Source organism: Embiotoca jacksoni, unplaced genomic scaffold (genome assembly GCF_022577435.1).
Source record: "Embiotoca jacksoni isolate LCO1_2020_lvr unplaced genomic scaffold, fEmbJac1.0.p SCAF_3, whole genome shotgun sequence".
Lineage (NCBI taxonomy): Eukaryota > Metazoa > Chordata > Actinopteri > Embiotocidae > Embiotoca > Embiotoca jacksoni.
The window spans coordinates 6,393,022-6,408,581 of record NW_027185381.1 but is presented as its reverse complement, the minus strand read 5'-3'; the positions used below and the strand labels follow the sequence as shown (position 1 = coordinate 6,408,581).

Below are 15,560 nucleotides of genomic sequence, written 5' to 3'. Positions count from 1 at the left end.
GAGAAAAAAAAGAAAAAAAACCCACCAATGAGTGAAGCAAAAGTGAAGTCGTTGGGTCTTAAAATCAAAACAAGGAGCTGAAAGACTCAAAGCTCTGCAGCGCTGAGGAGGAACGGTGGGTTGGGTGATAGTCGTATGCGTGAAGTCTTAAATTCCAAAACACAACAGTGTTTTGTGAGGTCACAGTGACCTTCGACCCCCCCCCCCCCCCATAATCTAATCAGTTCATCCTCGGGACCAACTGAATGTTTGTCCAGATTTTGAGGAAATTCCCTCAAGGCGTTCTTGAGAAACTGCGTTGATGAGAACTGGATGGACGGCCGACCTGAAAACAAAAGGTCTCGAACTACAGCTGTCGCAGACGCAAAAAAACTTTTTCTTTTGAATCTGTGGGGAGAAAAAAAAAAAAAAAAAAAAAAAAAAGCATAACCTAAATACAAGAGGTGAACGTTATACCGGATTTTATAGGCCGATTAGATATGTCGATCAGCATCAGTGCATAAGTTTACCATTTTACAAATATGTCACGTGTCAAAAGTGTCTAATAACCAATGTGTGTTTCTATATTTCAATATCAGATCTTTTTTTGGTAGTTCTGTCCAGCTTTAACTGACTTTTTCCTGCAACTAATTGAACCAAATATTTTGCTTTTTTTTGTGTGTGGCCCAAACAAAATAATAAAGCAGAAGATGTGTTTGTGTTGATGGAAACAGAACTGGAGGAACTTTAGCTTCAGTGTTTAATAGTGGCTGCAGTTAAACCGCAGCTCATGTAAAACAACTAGAAAACCCAATGTGAACATTTCTCTGTTCACACTCATTTAAATCAAAAGTTATGAAGCTCCATTTGAACATGATTCCATTTATTGGGATGTTTACGAGCAGCTTGCAGTGAAATACAGTCACAGTTGTTAAACTAAACCCCGAGGCCACGCATGTATGGAAGGATTTGCAACACTTAAATAGGAAAATTTGACTTAAAAAGTGTCCCAAATATATATCTTCCAATAACACATTTGCCTTTAAGGCAGTAAAGAACATTTGAAAAGCTGCATCTTGCGCTGCTTTCGAGTTTGCTCAAAGTTGTGTTTTTCAAAATAGCTGCACTCGTTGCCACGTTTTCCCATAAATAGTTTAAATTCACCTTTCAACAAAGAGCAGATCGTGTTCGAGAACTGCGAGTAACTGAACCCTCAACTGTAGGAGCACCAAACTTTCACTCAAAACATGATCAAGTCTGCAACGACTAACCTGATCATCAAAATGCCTCGGCAGGCGAATATCTGCTGTCACAGCAAAAAATATGCTGTTTGGAACTCTGACCATGTTTAACATGTTTAAAAGTAATAAGTTAGAAAATGGTTTCAATTCAAGCAAAAGTTATTGTCCTTAAAAGTGACACGGTACATCAAGGTAGATCATTTCATGACACTCTCCTCTAAAATGAAAAGGGCTCCTTTTTTTTTCTTCCATCCACACTTGATGTCGCGTCGGTGATTCTCATTCATGTAACTTCCCGCTCGCCGCTCTGATAAACCGGCACGCGTCGGGAGCTTTTTGAGGTATTTCCCACTCGATGCGTCGTGAGTACCCTCCTCTCATTGGCTGTCAGCTGTGACATCATCGGGCCAGTACTCGTCCTGCATGTAGTGGTTGGAGGAGGCGAAGCTCGGCTCGTGTGGCGCGTCGTCGTCTCTCAGCTTGCCGTGCAGCTCCTGCTCCCACTCGCCCTCTACCAGCTTGTAGAGGTCGAGGGCGGCTTGAGCATCTTCCACTGAGCAGTGACCTCGCCTCCCGACCTGGAGAGGGTTCCACACTTATTAAATAAATATATTGGACTGTTTAAAGTATATATACACACACAAAGTTATATACAAATAAAAAAAAAATATATATATATAAACGTTTTGGTGATCCCATCTTCCAATTTTCTTTTTTTACCATATACCTTTTCCACTCGTGACAAAAGCTTTTCCTAAGATTTGTTGTAGATTCAAGTTTTTTGCCTGGATAAGACTGTGGGTTGTTATTTGCTTCTGAGGGACAGGAAATCTGACCCTCTGAAGCCCCTCTTTCCGCCGTCTCTACTTTCCACATTATAGGATTGGCTTTGCCGAGACGTAATCGTCACCGCTACGCAAACAATGAAGGAAATGGAGGAGATGCTGTTCTTGAAACTCCTCGACTGACCACGGCGGTGTTCGGCAGGTTGTTAGCTCGGCTGGTTGAAGCTCGTGCAGGGCGTCTCTCGGGTCATGCGGTGAAGCCGTGCTTGTGGTGATTCTCTCTGACCAATCGGTGGTCAGCAGTATTGGCTCAGCTTGCTCGATTCCTCGATGGCGATACCAAAACTAACCCCAGGTACTATCCGCAACTCACTTCTGAGTCACTGAAGTGAGTGCAATCGAGACGAGCCAGTGCCGGCAGTGTAAAAGGGGCTTTAGATACACGCAAGGATGTCCGGAGACCACCTCAAAGATCTGCACCGGGGCAGGTGGAGGTGTTCTTTAAACCGTCGTGGGCTCCGCAAAAGTTCTTAAACACTCTTTCTCTACAAACTCTTGTAGCCTCAGCGGGCGCAGGAGAGTATATAACCGTGGATACCAGAGGTTTTATATCAAATGGATATAAAACCACAGATCCACAGTGTGTGACATCCGCACACGCTCACCTGTATCTTCCGGTTCAGCAGCTTATTGGCCAGGATTTTGAGGGAGGGGCAGCGTTGTCGGGGGAAACCGGCCAACCGGCTGAGGAGACGGGTGGTACACGTGTCCCTGACCATGTGACCTGGGTGGAGGATGTCCAACGCCTCGAAGTCATTGTAGATGGAGTGGCCCACGACTACTTTACCTTCAAGTACCCTCAGGATCTACAGGAGACGAAGTGCACAGCACAGAGGACATCAGTTCATGAGATCATTTGGACGGATTCAAATCACCTTGTCAGCAATATTATGAAGCACAATGCATCAAACAGCTCAGCAGGAACTCAATTTCAGCAAGTTCGGGCATTAGAAATATATTCGAGTGTGGCTGCCGGTCCCGGTGTGATGAACAAGAGAACGATAACTCACACCGTGTTTAGCTGCGTTACAAACAAGTACGGCAACACGTCCACATCGTGTTCCAACTACTTTAATCGATTGGAGCAAACTTCTCGAATGTGTCCTGTGTTGACACTCGCTGCTTTGTACCGATTCAGCCACTCCACAGTCAACAAAACCGTTTGTGAGGAGCTGAAGATACAACGCAGGTTCAGATGCGGAAGCACGGCGCGCCTCACCTCCTCTCTGGCCTGAGCGAAGGGCGTGGCGTTGTGCAGGTCACGTCTTCGGATGCCACTCCATCGAGTCCTGAAGTCCGTGACGGGCTGACACGGCCTGACATATTTATCGTACAGGACGTTCCCGCGGTAGTCCAGGACGCTGCAGCGGGCCAACTCGCTGCACCGCCCGCCGGGCCCCGTCCCCACCATCTCGCAGTCCAGCGCCACCACCGTGGTCGGGCGGGAGCTGAGGCACGGCGAGCTTCGACCGCTGACCGGAGGACTGGCTTCAGAGGAGAAGCCGCTGTCCACCTCCCAGCGGTCTCCGAGGGACGTCAGTAAAGTGCGGTGGTCAGCCGCTTTCGGCGCAGACTCGCACAGTCCGCGTCCATTCAGATGGCTTTGATGAGTCCGGTTAGGTTTTTTAACCACTTTGCTTGTATCCGGTGGTTCATGGTGGGTAGCCGTTCTTTTCGACTTCATGCTGGTGACTACCGTCTTCTGTTGCCGTTTCTTCCTGGCTCTTGCACTCTCCGTGGCGCAAAGCAGCGTGGCTCTTTTGCACAAATACCGGTGGTTGCTGGGAAGCCCCCGTGAAGAGGCTTTATACCTTTTTGATGGCGCTGCCATCATTAAAGGATGAAACTAGCCTCGTCGTCATTTCTGAGGAAATAAAAGACCAAATTTAGGATGCACAATTTAAAACATTTACTCTTGAAAGAACGCGGCACCTTCAACTTTTTGTATCTGAGGATGTTGGGTCATCTTGGTTCTTAGTGCAAGAGCCTTTTCACCAGTGAAACAGTGACATGAGGAATAACCTAAAGAAAGGCTTCAAATTCTTTCTTTTACAGTCTAAACTAAGATTTCACAGATGCATCCATGCAAAGACACACTGACTTTAGGAGCAGGTCACTGACAGCAACAAATTACAACACGCTGTAGTAACTGCACTGTACACCGGGAGTCTCTTTTAGCAAGATGAATGCAACGATTTGTTTTTATTGAGTAAATTGTTTAGGTCTGGGAGATCTTACTGGATCTTCCAAATCCACAATCGGGACCAAACCCCGTTCAAGACTCTTCGTCTGGTCCCCGGGCTCTCTTTAACTTGAGCCTGCCTGATTTATATCATCGTCGTGATTACAAGGCTCGATTAAAACTAAATGATACATCAACGTCCAAGCCACTCAAACACGTGGCTGTCCGCGTCCTTGGGACAGGTCCTACGGGACAGTAACAGCTTTCGATTCATTACAAACACGTGCTTGGCGAGTTGTCTTTAAGCCGTATTTAACAATGGCCACTAACAATTCAGAAAAAGCGGAGTGTCCTGCTTGATGTGGGGTTGAACTCGGCCGGTAGCTGCGTCCAGCTCCAAATGTCGTCCGGGACTGAAAAGCCAATTTAACCAGCCGGTGAAACCCACCTTAAAGACACTGCGCGTCACTTATCACAGACAAATATCTCATGAAATAAATACCAAAACATGACCTCGGTATTCATGAATGTTGACAGAAAACAGAAACGAGCAACATGGCACAAAAAAGATCCAAGTTGTACAATACTGTACCGTCTGATGCCCCACGTGTCCAGCTTGAACCTTCTGAACATGCCCGGACGAGTCCTCTCTACTCGCAATCTGATTGGCTCCTTTTCTTCTTCGTCGCTGTTCGCCAGGAAGTGATCCACAGCTAAACGCCTGCGGAGTTGCCGCCTACTGTTTGGAAGCAGTAATGCCCAAAATAACAACCTATTCGGACTCCGGCGGAGGGCACAGATTTCAAACATTAAAGCCTTCAGTCACATCACTTCATATTATCATGGTATGTTGCCGTGTACCATTCACAGATACACTTTCTATCTATCTGCTGCATCATTTGAATCAGGTTTCTTCAAAAAGCTACAGATAAAAATGTTTGACTGAGAATGAACTGACATCTTTTATTCAACCCAAAATTCTGACAAGAGTTTTTGAGTACTGGTCTAATATACATGTAACTTATGTTACAGAAATACTCTTTTGCTGTATTTTGGAGTTAATAGATGTCACGCTGTAAGAAATCAGTTATATTTGCAGCGATTTATATTTTTGTGATGATGGGAGTATTTTATTAGGTTACTTAAATCCCAAATTGTGATTACTCTACAGCCTCATTTAAATGCAGGTTAAAGTTTAAGTGTTCTAAAAGTGCAAAGAAAAGATGAAATGGCTTAGTGAACAGAAAATTAATTCAGCTAATTGAATCCTTGCGAGTCATTTATCAGATTTGTTTTATATCTTTGATAACTAAACAGCTTTGGGGTTGCACTGCTTCCTCGGATCCGAGACTTCTTTCCGTGGTCTTTGGGAACCTTTGACAGTTGTCTTTTATAAAAAAAATTTCCTGACATTTTGTAGATTAAATTATTGGTTTAATTGAGGAATAAAAAAAACAGGATTAAAAAATAAAATGAGCAATTAATCAAAAATAATTGTCAATTACATCCCTGTGTGTAAGAGCAAAATAAGACTTCACACAGTCCTACACACCAGAATTCATTTACAAGTAAGGCTTGAAAAATCAGCAACAATTTCAGCTAATGAACGACAGGATTTTGAATTTTTCAACACATGACGGTGCAAAACGTTCATGAATGAGATCGTAGGAGTTGATTTCAGTTTTGTGGGACTTTTTGTTTTTATTCCACAATCCTTCCAAATGTACAAAAACAAAGACCTGTTACAAAAAAAAAAAAAAAAAAAAAAAAAGAACAAAAAAAAAAGAAATTCACCATTACCATTATCCCCTGTGATGACGACAGCAACAAAAACCAAAGCAACAGATGACTGGAGACTCGTATCAAACCAAAGTGCATCAGCCTGAGGTGTAGAAGACAGACCAGGGGGGAAATAGAAATCTCAATTTTGGAAAAAGCCGTTTCCTCTTTCCTAAAAATGTGTTTTTGCTTTTAAACATGGCCACCACCTCTCCACCTTCCACAGTATTCCCAGAGCAGCGGAGGGCCGCATCTTTTTCGACTTCAGAGCATTCGGCAGGTCATTAAAAGAGTGGAATATAATTTAGTTCTTTCTCTTTCCCAATCCTCCTCCTCCTCCTCCTCCTCTCGTGGTGGGGGGGATGTCGAGTTCCTGTTTGGAGCTTTTATAGCTCTATCTTCTCGTCCTCCTCGTCGTCCTTCTTCTTCTTCTTCTTCTTGGACTCCTCCTGCATCACTAAGGGGTTGGAGGCCTCCCTCTTCAGGTAGGCGGCGAAGTCGCTCACCTCGCGACCTCCCTGGAACGAGAGCGGCGGGAAGACACGATCAGGACACACCGCAGACATGAACTCGCTTTAACAAAGATGACTCGAGTCGATGCTCACCTCGTATTTCTTTGGGTTCATCTTGCGTCCGGCTGGAGAAAAGTAGATTGTTGGGAAACTGGAAAAGAAAAAGGTTCGAAGGCAAAGATAAGAATTCACATTATTAAGTCCCGTCGGCCATTTTTAATTGTAATCACAGTGACCGACATGATCAAATTAATCCAAGACAAACAGACATGACAACGTTTTTCAGTCTGACATGACTGAGAGGAACATCTCGTTTCTTTAGTTTCTGATTCTGTCGAGTGGTTCAAATCACGAGAAGGGACGTCGAACAAAAGTCACTTCTGAACTGGAGCAGTTGCCATTTTTAAGAAACATTTGTTATTATCTTGAGGGAAACAATAATATTTGTATATTAACGATACAATTCATTTCTAATCCTGTTCTTTTTTTGTCGATGAATAGGAGCGATAAGAAAACAGATCGAGAAGTATCGATAAAATCCAAACAATAGCCAGAGTCAACATTTTTATAATGAAAGGGTCAAACTAAATCTCCCCCTTGCCGTTTCCTATCAGTGTGTTGAGTGTGCGGATGAATATATGTTATATATTTGGAATATAAATGCTCCATTCATTTCAAAATACTTAATTTCTCGGCTCCACAAAGACTTAAAGCTCCTGGAGTCTGAGAGCAGCCTGAATATGACGCGACTCACCCGCTGACTTCGAATGGAGGTGGCACATCGTTGGCCGTCGCGTCCATCTTGGCAATAACAACGTTGGGATCGTTGGCCAGCTGTAGAAGAAGAAGAGACACTTATCGTACTGAGAGTGCTGTCTGCTGTGAAATGAAAAGATTAGTTGATTAATCAATGATACTTCTGTAAAATCAATGAGCAGGTTATATTTAACTGACGTTTAATCCTTCTTTTGCCTCGAGAGGCGGATCAAAGCTGAATCGAATGACACTTTCAAACAAAAACCAACATGGCTGTAAGCCTGGTTGGCCCCGTGGAGCAAAAGATGTCAGAGGTGATCAATTGTCAAAATACAAATGAGAAAATTTCCAAAATGAATAAATTTAAGTGACTTCGCAATCTGTCAGATTGATTGATGAAAGTTAGTTGCGGCCCTCGTCGGGTTCTTTGATGTTACGAACCAGTCAACAAGAAATCCAACAACTGACCTCACGAGTCGCATAAAACAGACACTACTTAATTGTGAACTATTATTGACATGTATTTTATAATGAAAGCACAACGGTCAGATGAATGATCGAGGTTCTTTCTGTTCAGCTGCTGCTGTTAAACTTCATAACTTGTAGCAGGTTTGTGAACATTTGGGAGAAACATTTTGCTTCTTCGGTTCAGCCGATTAAAATGTTGCTTTTATCCACATTTCTCTTCATGTGGGAGAAGCTGGATTGGTATTTTCGTGTCCGTCCCCTCACCTTCTCTCCCAGCTCGTTGTACTTGGGCTCCAGGCTCTTGCAGTGTCCGCACCACGGCGCGTAGAACTCGATCAGCACGTCTTTGCTGTCGTCATTGACGATGGAGTCGAAGTTCTCCGCCACGAGAACCTGAAGAAAAAGGGCCGACGTTACAGGTTCGCCGCGCCGTCGTGTCAGAGTATCGTCTGTGAAAGTAAACCGGTGCATCGCTCCAAACCCGACAAGAAGCTGCATCTCAACCCAATGAAGGAAGCCAACACTGGAGCAGTAGAATCACGGCCAACCTAACTACCCATCCTCACACTGCCACAGTACTGATCCACGCTTATCTTGCAATACAATAAAAGTTCAAAATCTCTGCGGGACAAATGGCCTCGTCTCTGGATACTTTCAGTAAATGAGAAACAAACTAACCCTCCCAGTGGCCCAAACACTGAGGAAGGGAGCGCAATAACAGATCAATGTACTTCAGATGGACTTCTTTTTTTACACACACAGCAAGAGTCTAAACATCACATCAAAATGGAAAAAACAAAACAAAACAAACATGAGTCTGAGGTACAAATCTTAACCAGGTTTCTACAGAAGCGAAGAATCCTCTCACCTTGACGGGCCCATCGTTGTTCTCGGGGACGGGTTCTGACTTGAGGTAGCGCTTCACGCGGCCGTTAAAGTAGTCCTGCAGGAAACGCTCCAGAGCTGCTCCGTCCCGGCTGTTGGGAGAACGTGCACACACATCAAAACAAGTCTTTTAGTTCAGGCTGCGGTTGGAAGTCATTCAACAGACTTTTGCACTTCAGGGTGCAAAATGTGATCGCACGGGTTGAGAATTTAAAAAAAAAAAGGCCCGACATCTTCCACAGATCCGCCGCCTCGCATGCGACTCGAATTTAAGGATTCTTTATAACCTTCGAAACTTCCCATCAGCGCGACATCGGAAACAAAACGCGCCCATCATCACAGCACGATGTCACACCTCCCTGCAGCGCCGGGCTCAGCGTGGTTGTGATGATCATGACAATCAGCGTTTGATGTGTTTAAACAGCAGGACGCCGTCATTCAATTCAAATGTGAACACGTTCCACTCATCATACAGATCTCCAAAATACATCCGCTTCACCCCGAAACACGAAGTCACGGTCCGTAACGCTGCGCTTCTACACACAATATGAAAAAAATAAATAAATTAAAAAAAATAAAAATGGATATTCTAGTTTAATAGTTCCACATGAACATCCCAAATCAAAAGAGCTCTACTTCCTTTTGTAGCAGGTTTTTTTTTATTATTATTATTTAATCTTGATGTATTTAATTTGAATAAAAGCTTGTGCTTCTAACGTTACAGAACGGATACGAGTGCAAGTTTAACCTCATCAGCTGCTTTGTATTTGCGTACGTCTCGTATCTGATGCCTGACCTGCCTGACCTCCATTTCATCTTGGATTAGTTGCAACTTCTTCCTGTTGGATGAGTTCTTTTATTTTCTCCTTGTTTTGCCATTCAGCATCATTACAACCTATAGTTCTTCCTCACATCTGTCTCCTCTCTCCAAATTCCTTCACTTACTCTGAAAATTTATAAAAATAAAAATAAATAAAAAACACTGGGAAATGCTCAGCAGTCAAGCGGCCGAAACTATCGAGCTGCATGAACACGACTGTAAAGTAAAGCAACAGCTCCAGATAAATTAGACCGATCGAACACTAAATGTAAATTCTAAATACTCCTGCTGCCTGCTCACTTCTTTAAACAATAATCGGACAGACAAAATATAATGTCACATCGTCCTCTAAACTTACAGAACCTGCTATCTAACGCTACACGTGTCGGACCAGCATTTTTTAAATAGTTTACAGAGCTCCACAGCTGCATTCTTCTAAAACCAACTCACTAAATGGCGAGTGTGTGTGTGTGTGCGCGCGTGTGTGTGTGTGTGTGTGTGTGTGTGTGTGTGTGTGTGTGTGTGTGCGTGCGTGCGTGCGTAAGAGAATAAAGGATTCCTTATGTACATGTTATTTGTGGAGAATTTTTGGTGTTCGCGATGCAACTTGTGGAAGCGTTGGTCCAGACTTACGAGAACTCCTCACGCATGACGTATTTGTCTCCCTTGGCGGTGCGGATGGTCACCACAGGAAGTTCTCCCGAGCTGCCGTCCAGCCCGAACTCGGACACATCGTGGCTGAACGCGTTCTTGTTGGCAACAGCAAAGCTGAGCGACTTGCCCTGATCCAGGAAGCCCTTGGCCACCTTCATCACCCTGCAAAATGTCAAGTGTCGTTCAAGTCGTGCCGTTGAAAACAAAAAAAAAGTGAAAGTAACAGCTTTGCGTGTGAAAACAGGTGTCGCGGTCTTTTCAATATAGTTTCAGAGAATGTGGTGAGAAAGAAAACATTTTGTCTTGTGTGAGATTAATGATAAAGTTGAGCGTCAACAAACACTGCACAGTGCAGAGGAACGTTTAGAGACACCAACCTGTTCCTCCAGTAGTTGGAGCCCTTAGGATTTTTGTCATAGTCCACATCATAGTAAGCCACCAGCAGGTCTTTCCCTTTCAGCTGATCTTTGTTGTCGTCCGTCATGTGGGGACAGATTCCAAAGCTGAGTAGGAGAGAGAACGAAAATATGGAGTTTACAAAGAAATTTAAACCAGCACTCTTTTACCCGGTTGTGGACTTGTTCCAAAAAAAAAAAAAAAAAATCACACCGTTCGGATCTTTCAGTAAATCTGCAGAACGTGCTGATATTTTAAAAACATTCCTTCCATGCAGGCTCCCTTCAGAGAAGCTCGGAGGCAGGAGCAAAGTGAAAGTAAAAACAGATGAATAGTTATCCTGCATCTTACAGATAAAACAGGAGACTCTTCTTCAAACCTCATCCCATGACAGTTAGTGCAAACACTGGTAAACCACATGTAGACAACAGGCAGATGCTCACTATCTTTGGTTTAAGGGTACGTTTAAAAAAAAAAAAAAAAAAAAAAAAAAAAAAAAAAAAACGAACCCATGAAGACAAATGGGCAAAACAATAGCACAGGAAATGGCCTGCTAGTGAGCCTCCCACTAAAGTTTCCTACCAAAGCTGCGTGTTTAAAAATGGTGGTGAACCACATTAAAAACATCTTTTTTTTTCTTTCTCTTTTAAATCATGGTGCAGCTCAGATCAACTTTTTCTTTCACTGGTTAGTGTCACACAGGCGAAGTCCAGCACAGCATTAGTGTATTCTATAATTAGAACTCCAGCAGCAGTGTTTCTGCCTCCTACGATGGTCCCTTCATGTCGCTCAATAAATAATGCAAACGACAATGATTTTTTTTTGTTGTTTTTTTGTAACTCCGATGTGAGAATCATTTATCTACAAAATGTAGCGACACCAGTCAAGCGAAGCTTTGTTAATCAGTGCCAAACTCGTTGCTCATCCTACTGTTGGAAGTGAGTGAGGCCTGTTTGCAGAGATCACCTCACCTACACTGCAAGATCCTGTTGGCACTGGGCCACACACACAAATATCTACTATTACCATGCAGAGTGACTGTTTATGTCACCACCGCCTACAACAACAACTACTATGTAAACATTTTGTGCTTTGCAAATAAAATAAACTATTACTACTGGTTATCTGGAGCAGCAGCTTATGGACACTAATGACAGGATGTGTTGGAAGAAAACTGCACAAAAAAAAGAAGAGAAAAGGAAATCATCACTCACATGTTGTCCTGGATGAATCTTTTGACTTTGTTGCTGGTGAATTTGTCCTCGCTGAATTTGACAGAGCTTTCTTCAAACTTGTTGTTGAGTCGCGGTGGGCGGAACAGGAGGACTCCCCTGTGAACAGAACAAAGGGAATATCGCTGTAGTCGTGCTGCGCCAACAGCTGCTCCGCCGGTCCTTTGAACTCGCGTCAAAAGAAGTAAGACGACGAGGCAGAACGCCGAGAGATCTACTCACTCGGCACCGACGCCGTAGCTGCTGAGCAGAGCTTCAGAGTTGGTGTGGGCAAAGCGGTAGTTGTCCCTCAAGGCGCTGGCTGCCTTCAGGAACTCCACCTGTGCTGTGCTTTTGTCATCAGCAAAGAACCCTGAGAAGGAAAGATCAATCACCTTCAGGTCAGGATGACGTGTGCAACTTCACAAGCAAAGACCTCCAGTGCAACAATGTCTGACTGTGTGCGTCAGGCAAATCCAGGTAATTGAGCCGCTGTCAGAATTTCCCATTACTAGTGAGGGGCTGAGCAAACACTAAAAAAAATTGAGTGCTTGCAGAGGCAGTCTTGAAACTTGGGAAAACAAACTCACCAATAACACTCGCGTCTTGATCGGCGATAAACTTCTTCAAGTCTTCGTCGGCCTTGAGCTCCACGGAAGACGGGCCGGCCTGCTTCTTCAGGAAGCTGACGATCCCATCTACACGCAGAGGAGAGAAACACAGGAGATTTTACAGATTGAAAAACTATAGAAAATAGCCATGACACAGCAGAAATAAGATGTATTTGTGTAGATATGAGGATGTATGAACAAACCAAATTAAAAAAAATATATACATATAACGAGAAATATACCTGCAGTTCTGGGGCCGTCATAGGGACCAGTCTCCTCTCCATCCCTGAAGATCTTCAGGGTTGGGTAGCCACTCACGCCATATTTGCTGCATATGTTGCCATTTGCTGTGCAGTCAACCTAAGGGAAAAGAAAATAATTCACTTTCTGACAAGGTAAACAGTTCAGAAAGTCATGCTTAAGTGGACGTAGATAAGTAAGCTGCATTAAGCAATACCTTGGCGAGAGCAACGGTGCCTTTCAGACGTGTGGCCGCTGCCTCGTACTCGGGTGCTAGCCGTTTACAATGGCCACACCTAGTGGATAAGAGGATATGGAACAGGAGAACAAATTACACCTCAGGTTTCAGCTTGGTGAGGATCCTGAAGGGGATCTAGGGATTTCTCAGTGGAATTTAATACCACTGAAAGGTCAGAAAATACAAAAAATATTAGGAAATAAAAGGATTTATACCACTGAAAATCTTTTGATTTTAATTAGTTGACAAATACTATTCGGGCTTTACCTACCTCACGTTTTATCACTTTCTTGGCTGATCATTCTATTGTTTGGTTCATAACTCGTCAGCAAATAATAACGAATCACAACCACAATTTTCCAAAACTGGCTTGTCACTATTACTTGTATTGCCTGCCTGGCCAATTATTTTCACAGACAGTGTTTAAATGAAACGTTTTAACAAATACTCTGATTAATTTCGTTTTTATTCAAGTTTGGCAGAGTAGGACTGCGTCACGGTTCCTCCCGACCAATCAGAGCTGGACAACAAAACTTCACCGGCCAATCAGATCGTTACAACAGTAAGAGGACACACCCCTAACTTCCTCGTAGCTTCATTCGCACGTAGTTTTCATTGAAAAAGCGAAAAGCTATTCGAGAGCACGTCGTGATTTATTGTGATAGAAGTTTTTAAAGGTTTAATTTTCTGTCAAAACTGCAGCAGCCCTGAACTCACTGGTCCAACTTCAAACACGTTGACGAGACAGCTCGTCAGCTTCCACCTCACCGCCTCGAGCTAACGTGCTAACGTTTGGTCGCTGGCCAATAAACCTGAAAATGTGACGGGACGGCTGGCGATGTTCACGACAAACACAAAAGACATTTGTACAACAAGTTAAGAGCTCTCGGAGCAGCTGGAAATACATTCATGGTGTTTTGCGTTCCGCCAAGTGAGCGTAAAACAGCGAGTGGGCTGGCGTTAGCATTGTTCACGTTTTACAAATGGAGTCATCGCTCACATACTCGAAACCCCCAAAACTGAAAAGACTCACCAAGGAGCAAAAAACTCCACAAGGACCAGTTCATGGCTTCCGATCCTGCTTTCGAAATCGTCATCGGTGTATTCAAGCACATCGCTGGCCCGAGAGAAGCCGGCGAGAGCGGCCAAAAAGATCAGCCTCAACATGGCACACCGCGCCGGCGACACGTCTCCTTCACCTTTAATTACACCCGCGAAAAGGTCGAGTTGCAGATTGTGACCGTGGCAGCCGCCTCTTCAGCTCTTTCGCGACGTGAAAGCCAAAGCTGCGCGCTCCTCAGACAGGCCCAGATGCAGACTAGTCGATAGAGAAAGAGAAAGGGAAGGAGGCGATGAAGATGTTCGTGGAGGCAGCGGGACCTCTCCTAACCACAGTGTGGCAGCCTCCCATTGGTCTGTCTGGGACGTCACTCTGCTTCAATTGGCCAATTAGAAGCGGGCAAATAAAACATCATCGTCTCACAACCAATGACGATTCGGCAAAATCAAATCTGTCTCTCTCACACAGAAAGCGATTATGTTTTTAGTTCTCTGTTTTGAGATCATGGCTTTTTGATGAAGTGCAAACAACTCTGAATGTTTCGGACACACCAGACACACCAGACACATACACCTGCCAGCCTCGGATTATAACACTCCAAAAATCTAAACGCAAAGCTGAAACATACTGTAGCTTCTCGCATTTAACATAAGAGTACATTAGAATAAAGCTTTAATCTCTCCATGGGGGGCAATTAGGCACACAGGCATCACCCAATAATGATAAAAACACCAAGGTACAACAATGGAATAAAGACATTTTATTAAAAAGAAAAAAGGGGGACATAAGTATCACTCCAAAATTATTGATGAAATACTCACAAGTCACCCAGGCCATCTTAGTCAGTGTAAACCATATCATAGAAGAGACTTTAAAGTCAGACTTTCCATTATAGTGCTTGATGTGGGGATAGAAAAGGTGGAGAAGCCCAGTGACTTCACTACCAACAAATCAACACCAAAATCCCTCCAGAGGTGGAAGTATCCCAATCTTATACAACATACTTGAGTATACTTGAGACCACATTAACATACTACTTAAATCCATTTGAATATAATCTCTAATTAAAAAAAAAAAATCTAACAAATACAATTTATTGATATAAAATCACACAGCTGCTCCACTCTACTAGAAGAAGCCTCTAAGAACCATGTGATGACTTCAGCAGAACTATCTAGTGACATATTTGATCAAGCAGATTTAGATTAAGTGCAGAGCTCTTTTCTCATTGTCCACAGTTTTTAAAAACCACTGAATGTTTTACATTTCTAGATAAGGAGACACATCACCTTTATCCTTGAAACTCAGTTAATATTGGGGTTGTGGAGACAGTCTGCCTCTGTGGACATAACAGCTCTTAAATTTAGGAGTATTTGTCCCTTCAGTCCTATCTTTGTCACTGGGTTGCCTATGGCGACCCTCACTGCAGAAGGTCATAGTGATGCCCTTTCTTTCACAGAGCACAGAGGAACCAAATAATGAAGGAACATTCCTTCACAGTGACTCTAAGTATAAAGAAACCCGGCACATTCTAACACTGGTAAAGCATGAACCATGAAATAATTGACAATAACAGCAACAGCTGCCTTTTAATTGGCTGTCCATCAACTAACTGATTAATCAACTAATCGATCAAGCTCCACTTGTACATAATATTTTGCAGTTTATACAAAAATGTCATCA

At 43.5% G+C, this 15,560-nt stretch overlaps 2 protein-coding genes across 4 annotated transcripts; both read right to left on the bottom strand.

Annotated features, from left to right (window-relative positions):
• Positions 1–845: 845 nt before the first annotated feature.
• Positions 846–4,870, bottom strand: isg20 (interferon stimulated exonuclease gene). 3 transcript variants are annotated; one of them, XM_069163404.1, is made up of 4 exons: positions 4,840–4,870; positions 3,285–3,929; positions 2,671–2,871; positions 846–1,798 (listed from the first exon to the last, which is right to left on the bottom strand). In XM_069163404.1, exons 2-4 carry the CDS (start codon positions 3,897–3,899, stop codon positions 1,598–1,600), a joined length of 1,017 nt encoding a protein of 338 aa, XP_069019505.1. In that variant the 5' UTR covers positions 3,900–3,929; positions 4,840–4,870; the 3' UTR covers positions 846–1,597. The 3 variants fall into 3 exon arrangements, with proteins under 3 accessions (XP_069019505.1, XP_069019506.1, XP_069019504.1); XM_069163405.1 differs by having other exon boundaries at positions 4,761–4,840; XM_069163403.1 differs by lacking the exon at positions 4,840–4,870 and having other exon boundaries at positions 3,285–4,821.
• A 1,052-nt stretch (positions 4,871–5,922) lies between these two features.
• On the bottom strand, positions 5,923–14,191 carry pdia3 (protein disulfide isomerase family A, member 3). The gene is made up of 13 exons (XM_069162742.1): positions 13,851–14,191; positions 12,797–12,875; positions 12,582–12,699; positions 12,319–12,426; positions 11,972–12,101; positions 11,732–11,848; positions 10,499–10,624; positions 10,101–10,283; positions 8,631–8,739; positions 8,027–8,155; positions 7,293–7,372; positions 6,632–6,689; positions 5,923–6,544 (listed from the first exon to the last, which is right to left on the bottom strand). Exons 1-13 carry the CDS (start codon positions 13,982–13,984, stop codon positions 6,413–6,415), a joined length of 1,503 nt encoding a protein of 500 aa, XP_069018843.1. The 5' UTR covers positions 13,985–14,191; the 3' UTR covers positions 5,923–6,412.
• Positions 14,192–15,560: the final 1,369 nt, after the last annotated feature.

Excerpts from the sequence above, each read along its gene's own strand:
- pdia3 (XM_069162742.1), bottom strand. The coding sequence starts at position 13,984 with ATGTTGAGGCTGATCTTTTTGGCCGCTCTCGCCGGCTTCTCTCGGGCC. Across the intron at positions 10,625-11,731 it reads AGATTCATCCAGGACAACAT|CTTTGGAATCTGTCCCCACA; the intron begins GTGAGTGATGAT and ends TCTCCTACTCAG. Across the intron at positions 7,373-8,026 it reads ACAACGAGCTGGGAGAGAAG|CTGGCCAACGATCCCAACGT; the intron begins GTGAGGGGACGG and ends CTTCTTCTACAG.
- isg20 (XM_069163404.1), bottom strand. The coding sequence starts at position 3,899 with ATGATGGCAGCGCCATCAAAAAGGTATAAAGCCTCTTCACGGGGGCTT. Across the intron at positions 2,872-3,284 it reads TCGCTCAGGCCAGAGAGGAG|ATCCTGAGGGTACTTGAAGG; the intron begins GTGAGGCGCGCC and ends CGTCTCCTGTAG. Across the intron at positions 1,799-2,670 it reads TGCTGAACCGGAAGATACAG|GTCGGGAGGCGAGGTCACTG; the intron begins GTGAGCGTGTGC and ends AACCCTCTCCAG.